Below are 7,667 nucleotides of genomic sequence, written 5' to 3' on the forward strand. Positions count from 1 at the left end.
AGGCAGAGCAGTGGATGGGGAAATCGGTGGTGTCACATGGGCCTTCTTTTCAATTTGGGTCTGAATCGTAAATTCTTGTTTAAAATTCCTAGAATTTGGAATTTTATATTGTTCAAACATTTGATTTTGCTTTTTGGTACATGTATCCCAAGTATCTTGACGCAGACACATATCACACATTAAAGAGAAGTAAAAACAGAAATCTTGTTACAAGGCATTTATTTTGGATGAGGAAAGGAAATTGAGCAGAAGGTACAGGAGTTGATAGCAATTCCCTATACCTCTCGAAGCAAATTTTGAGCTCATTTTTCTTTTTTCTTTTTTGCAAGCTCAGCAGCAGAATGCCCAGACTCTTCCCTGGTAGAAGCAGGTTCCATAGCGACGGTCTCCTGCAAAGCACGCTGGTATTCTGCAATAGCAGGCCATGTTTTTCCTTAAGCCTGGGACTGGGAGAGCATGAGAAATTGAATACGGGGTCAGCAGTGGATAAGAAAGAGAATCTTGGGGAAGTCACATGCTAGCTAATGGGTGATGCTGGCTGCATTGCTGCCATATAGCACGTACAACCTCAGTCAATAGGAATAAATACACAGAGGAGTGCTGGTCACACAGAATTTGAGACTCATTCTCCTTTGCTCTCATTTTTGCATTCCTGCCCCATGACACACACACCTAAACATACCCTCAGGCTTGGCTCCAGTTTTTAAAAGCTCTTCTATAAATAGAGTAAAATGTTCTCTTTATAAATAAGTCTACTTGTTTAGATCCAGAGATAACTAGTCTGTCTCTTCATATCTTAAACCTAGTGAATTTCACAGATATTTCATGGAATCAAGTCTTTGGAGAAATAAAACTTCTCAGATTTATTTGGCTCTCTGTTCAATTTATAGATGAGAAAATCAAGGCCCAGAGATGCTAAGTGAAGCCACCTCAGTGACATAGACTGCTGAGACCCAACTCTGGAACCTGTCTCCTGTCATTCCCTCTAGACTCAGCAGCTCTACATGCTGGTCTCTCTCACCTGAATCCTTTGGAGCCAAGCTTTCATCCCAGGCAAGGGAAATAACCACTTCTGGGTTGTCTGTTGGAATCTGCTCCTGGGCTGCAGTAGCCTCGTCAGTTCTTGCCTGGAGTGGCTCAGCCTGGGCCTGCAGGGCCACCAGGAGAATGGCAGCAAGGATGACGAGGGTCCTCATGGCTGGCGTCACCTAGAGGAGGGAGAGCAGGAGCGGATGTGTGGGAGGGAGGAGCCAGCCTGGATTTATAACTCTGCTGGGAGAAGGCTCAGAGACAAGAAACCTTCTCGACCTTCAGTAAGAAGAGGTGTGCATTTTGTAAGAGAAGTCCATTGGTCTCAAGGTCACTCGAATGCTCCTGTTTTCCCAGCTTCATGCTAGTGTAAATCTGTACGTTTAATGTCTGTGCTAGGTTGGAGCTGATAATGACAAGAAAGACCCTGCTATGTTACTCTTGGGTTCACCTGCTTAAATATTAGTATTTACTTTTCGACATTCCAAAAACAATAGAAATTGCGCTTTCATTCAACAGGCTCAGGGAACAAATGCTTCTTATTTTCTGAAGATGTGTCCTGCTGCTCTCTGGAGGTCTAGATTCTGCTGTCCTATATGAGTTTCCAATGGACTAGAGAGTAATTCACTTCAGGATTCAAGTGACTTACCATCCTCATGAAGAGGTTTTTGAGGTTATGGGGTGCGTAGTCTCCTGTAGGAATCAGGGTGCAGAGGACAATGATTTTATCAGGCTAAAGGTGAAATAAGCTCAGTGACATAGAGTTGTTGAAGTGAAAAAAAACTGTTTATTATTTCCAGCTCTATTTAGACTTGAGTGACAATTAACAATTGTATATTTATAGTGTACACTACCTCATGATTTTATATATGTTTGTATTTAAATCTTTATCTCACACTGTGTAGAAACATCAATTCAGAATGAACTGAAGACCTAAATGCAACACCCGAAACCATAAACTACTAGAAGTGCATATAAGGATAAAGCTTTTGACATTGATGTAGGTAATGATTTCTTGGCTGTGACACCAAAGGCACAGACAATAAAAGGGAAAATAGACAATTGTGACTGTATTGAACACTAAAGCATCTGCACAGCAAAGGAAACAATCAGCTGCGTCAAAAGATAATCCAGAACATGAGAGAAAATATTTGCAAAACCTATGTGGTAGAAGGGGCAAATATTCGAATACATAAGGAAGTCAAACAACTCAATAGCAAAAATCAAACAACTTGATTGAAAAACAGACCAAGGACCTGAATATGCTTTTCTCAAAACAATGTTCCAAAGACCTGCGATTGTCTCTGTTGAACATGTCAACTAGGACACTTGTGTTTAGAAGGAAACTGCTTAAGTTTCTCTATTAACTTAGCTGAAAGCCATTGTCCCCAGGAGCCACCAGAGATCCAGACAGACGTTCCCAGCAGGGATTTACCCACTGGGTCCCTCTGGGGTGGCCCCACAGTCAGAGGTCAGATTGGAGGCATAGCTTCAATGATGAAAACTCAGTGTAAAAGTTTAAGTTTACTTACAGCTCCTCTAGCTAGGCAGGGCGACCAGAGAGGGCAGACAGCAGTCCTCTGTCCCAGGTCTTCTGTAGTAAGGAGCAGCTATGCGCAAGTGGACTTCCCCTATTTAAAGGTCTTTTGGGATGAGGTGTCCTAATTTCCGGGGTTACTTTCTGTTGGGTCCATTCAATAATTGTGGTGTCAAGGATGGTTGAGAAATTTGGTGGGAAGGTGAGGTTAAAGTTGAACTCCACAGAGGAACCCCTTGTCTACCTTGGCCAGCCCTGACCAGGCCTGGGCAGCAACCAACTCTGGATTCTCCATGGCTCCTAACACAATTGACCCTGTGCTGCATTGGTTGTGGCTAAGGTGAACTACCTGCACCAAGGTAGTACTTAAAGCCTCCGGGACAGCCTGGCTGCGTATCGTAGTATATACCCTACAAAGAGACTAGGATAGGAATGCCACTCACACACAGAAGGGGATTTGGAATCTGTTTCTGAAGCAGCGTCCAGAGGACTTGGGGTCTAACCATAAAAACAAATCAAAGCCGTTTGGCTGAGCTGGGATGTTGGAGAACACCCAGGTGAGACTGAGTGCCACCTGGGCTTCTGTTGCTCTGTGGAACAGACTTTTGTGGGTTCTCCTGAGTTATGGATGTACACGCAGTGTGTGGCTCCCCAGAGGGGACAATCACCTCCTTGCTTGGCCAATGAACAGTTTAAGGTTAAACAATTGTCTACGATCATCTGGGCCAAGAACTGGTCTGAAACATTAGCCTTCGGGGTGGGGGTGGCCTTTTCAGATGGCCACACAAAAAGGGAAGTGGGGTCTGGGCATTCACTTTACTGCTGGTGTTGTACAGCTTCTCAGCCCTTGTGGGTCTTCAGAGAAGCATTTAGTAAAGTTGAGTGGTGCTTCCTGAGAGGCATAGGAGGTTTCCATCTGTAACTCGTATACATTGGAGCACAGGTGTATCGCTGAGTCCATGATCATGTCTGGATGCTTTCTGTGAATGCAAGGCTCCAACCCTTCAGGCTGCAGTCTGGGTTTGTGCTGTGGTGTCGTTAGCCCATTTGGATTGAATCCTGTGCATCCAGAGAACCACCTCCTCATCCTTGAAACAGGGTGATCTGACGTTGCGAGGGCTGCTGGTGTTTAAGCATTGGTGCCATGGGACCCAATCAATATCTAAGAATTGTGTTGCCCACCTTGGACACAGGTCAGGTTGTATTTGGGGTACAGCCCCTCTAACAGGACTCACAGGGAATTCCCCAGTTTTCCAGCCTGGAGTACAAATTCTGACTAGGGCTGTCCTGTTCCCAGCAGCTCTCTAGGCTGCAAGACCTGGGTGTAACAGCTACCCCACAAGCCATGTGTACACGAGATACCAAGCAAGGCCAATCATCGAGAACACTGACATCTTGTCACTCAGGGCTTTCTTCCCAGTGCTTCCATGGGTCAGCTCGCACCCACTTTTCCTTGGAGCCTTTCTCCCCCATGGCCACGTTCGGTGATGGCACTTCCATATGGTCTTTGCCTGATGTAGTTGTTGTCTCTAATTTGAAGGCTTCTTCTCCTCATTTGCTGCCTCCGACTGCACCCTCGGTGGGTTCTGGAGCAATAATCCCTACTTCCTGCCAGGAGGAGTAAGTGGGAAATATTAGCTAACCTTTAAAACCGGTAAAAACGGGAGCTTGTGCCAGAAGTTGCTTGTCAAATGGAGAGATGTGGTCTAGCAAAAGTCTCGTGGCCCTGCTGGGTGCCAGTGGGCCTGGGGCGTCAGTCCTCAGAAGATCATAGTTTACTATCCATCCACAATCCGTTGTTCAGTAAATGTTTGCTGTTGAGATGGTGGATGTCCTGTGATGGTGTGGGGAGGTCTCATTATTGGAGAACATGTAAATGATGTTATCTCTAAGGGAAAAAGAAGCTAACTCTTCTGTGATCACCAAGGTGGGCACCACAGTGAGTCTAGCCCAATTGTGATGAGGAGATGGTGGCCATGGGGTTGAGAATTAAAAAAGTGATGGCCCTTTGAAGGTCCTTGGTGCCTTGGGTGTCCGTAGCACATGCAGAGACATTAAAAACCATGACTTTAGGAGGCCACCGTGCTGCTTGAGGAAGCTGGTGGCTTGGGGATGATGAACTAAATGAGACTCCCTTAACCCACCGCAGTGTTGTGATGCCCTGAGGTGGGAACCTCCATCTGAATCAAATGTAGATGTGGTTCTAAAGGAGAAAGCGGAGAAATGCCACGAAAGGAGAACACCTGCTCCAGCCAAGGCATAAGGAGTTACCTTCCCTGGAAGTCTACACGTGCAGAAGCCCATAGCCAGGACTAGTGTGCTTTGTCCAGAGGCTCTGAGAGTTGTGATGGGCGGTAGTGAGGGCCTCCCCGTGAAACTCAGAACCTGGGACGCAGGCATGGGGTTATGGTTTTGACCCGGTAGGAAAGGGTAATCATAGAACGCAGCATGCGTGTTAGCGTGGGGCAGAGCGGGGGCTGCATGGAGGTGAGCTCTGAGGAGGACCCTCCACCTCCTAGCTCCTCAGAGTGCATCGCCCTGTCCCTCCCCTCAGCCATCTGTCCCCCATCCTGCAGGGAGTGTCCTGGTGCTGCCTGTGCCAACAGCCACTCCTGGGCCTGCAGATCCAGCTGGGACAGGCAGAAGCTCCGAGTCCCCTGCCTTTTGTCCGCCTTTCCCAGCCGCCTCTCACTAGCTGTCTATGTGTCCGGTGTTGGCATCCGCAGCAGATGTCTGCAGCAGGTTTATTTTACAATAAACCATAAGGAAATAGCTTCCTTGAGCTGTTTTCAAATATGACCCCTAAATCCTTTTACTCTTTTTTATAGAAAGGAAGGTTTCTGTTCTCTCCTGTTGGATCTAGGACGGGTGACATTTTGACCGACAGACTACATGCAACTAGATGCCATGCTGTTTTCTGGGATTAGGCCCTAGTGAACTGGTGTCTTTCACTTTCTCTGTGTTGGATGGTGCTGTGGCCTGATACATTTTTCCTCTGAAATTCATATGTTGAAGTCTTAGACCCTAAGATGATAGCATTAAAAGAAGGGGCCTTTTTGGAAGTGAGCAGGTCAGCATGGTGGGGTCCTCATGAATGGAATGAGTGCCCCTGTAGAAGAGGTCCCAGAGAGCTCCTTCATTCCTTCCACCAGATGAAGACACAGTGAGAAGATATTGTATATGAACCAAAAAGCTGGTCCTCACCAGAGGCTGATTCTGCTACCACCTTGATTTGGACTTCTCAGCCTCCACAGGCAATTCTGAGTGGTGGCAGGAGTTAGGGTGTGGAGGGTTGGAACAAAGAAGATGAAGGGTCACTGTTGTTCAGCAGGACAGAGTGCTGAGAGGTAGTGAGGGTGACCTTCCAGGCAATATTAGAGTAACTTGGTTCATGGCATTTAAATTTTTTTTAGCAGACCAATTGTGCTAAGAGGGCTGGTGCCTTTGGAGCCCAGACACCATGCTTGGAGGAAGACTAAGCATTCCACAGGGAGAGGAACTGAGCCCACCTGCAAGGATGGGCTAGAGAACACCGAGCAACCAGCTTTCTAGGAAAAAACAAAACTGTGATTTGCAATGTAAATTTATGTAAATTTCTGTGGTTAAAATGCTCCCAGCTATGGACAGTTTAAGAATTATCACACAGAACTCCTCTCTGATAAGCTGGCCTGATCTGGCCCCTGCACATCACAGGGTCTCATCGTTCAGCTTTCTCAGAGTTCCCAGCTGAGCCAGCACCACCCGCCACCTGTGCATGAGTGTCCTGGCCCTGGAATTTTCAGATCCCAGCAGAACCTCTCCTCTTATGCCCATGGAAGGATCCAAACCCCAATTGCAAATGTGTGAGTGAAGACCTGATCATGCTGTTTCAATCCACTACTTTCTTTGGTGTCTTTTCACACAGTCCCAGATGAACAGAAGGCACAGTTTTGGTGAGAAGTTGAATGTGTGCATTGTTTTTGCATGTAAATCTCAGCTTCTCTATAGTATTGATGAAGTGGGACAGAACCCTCTCACGTTATTCCCAAAGTGTCACAAAGAGCCCATCGTCATGGCAGCATGGAACTGTGGAGTCTTAGGAGTGACTGAAGAACCCCCTCACTTATTCTTAGTTTAAATTCTTACTGCTTGGAGCAGAGGTGGTGCGGGAGCCAGGTGGAGTCTCAACCTGTCCCTGCAGCAACAGACTCAGAGGAGGCCATGGGACCCGGGAATTGGCTGGAACAATAGGGAGAGAAGTAGAGATTTTCTCCTGGAGATTAGCAACAAAGGTCATGGAGAGATGACCACGATTCACATGGATGTCACCTGGGGAGACAGCCCAAAATAAGATCAAGAGAAACAAAGGGAAAAAAAAAATGGTAAAAATAACAATGTAACTCATGCTTTGAGTTCTTGGATCAAGCAATTCCTAAAGCCAGAATTCCTCCTCAATTCCAAGATACAGGAGTCAAAATGTTAACTTAGCTTGTCTTTGGTTTCTGACATTTGAATTCAAGACTCCATTAAGAGATCCGAAAACCATCAAAAATACCGAACGCAGAGAACCTGAGGCAAAGATAGTGCAGTGCACAAGGACAGGAGATGAGAGCAGATGACAAGTGTCCCAGGGGCAGCTTGAGAGCAGATGACAGGTATACTGGGGGCAGCTCCGGCATCAGGTTCCCTGGTGATTCCCATGCACAGCCCCGGGGGAGAAGAAACTTGTTGATGTTGATCAGCAGGGAAGGAGGGACGGTACATGAGAGGCTGGAAGGACAGTGGGTGAGTCAGGGATGGGGAGCTTCATAGTTGATGTTCATAAATGGAGGAATTCCAGGTGGTGTCAGGAGCTGGTGGGTGGCCATGGGTAGAGGGCTGGTGCAAAGTGAGGGGTGGGGGTTACTGTTATCCAGGATCTCAAAGCATTGAGGGGTAGTGAGAGTGACCTTCTGGGAAATATTAGAGTGAAAAATAACTTCTCATAATCTTAAGTTTCTTCGTGAGTTATGGGACTTTTAGCAGCAAAAGAAAAAATATGCCAAAGTTCAGAAAAGGGAACAAGTACTTTTCTCATCTCTTACATTCTTTTTTCATTGTAAACAGAGTTCAGAATATCATA

General features: G+C 46.4%; 1 protein-coding gene across 1 annotated transcript; it reads right to left on the minus strand.

Moving 5' to 3' along the window:
- Nucleotides 1–202: 202 nt before the first annotated feature.
- LOC103215304 (neutrophil defensin 1) lies at nt 203–2,655 on the minus strand. The gene is made up of 3 exons (XM_007961622.3): nt 2,562–2,655; nt 1,022–1,208; nt 203–446 (listed from the first exon to the last, which is right to left on the minus strand). The coding sequence occupies exons 2-3, from the start codon at nt 1,194–1,196 to the stop codon at nt 331–333; spliced, it is 291 nt and encodes a 96-aa protein (XP_007959813.2). The 5' UTR covers nt 1,197–1,208; nt 2,562–2,655; the 3' UTR covers nt 203–330.
- Nucleotides 2,656–7,667: the final 5,012 nt, after the last annotated feature.

The sequence above is a fragment of the Chlorocebus sabaeus genome, chromosome 8, assembly GCF_047675955.1.
Source record: "Chlorocebus sabaeus isolate Y175 chromosome 8, mChlSab1.0.hap1, whole genome shotgun sequence".
Classification (NCBI taxonomy): Eukaryota; Metazoa; Chordata; class Mammalia; order Primates; family Cercopithecidae; genus Chlorocebus; species Chlorocebus sabaeus.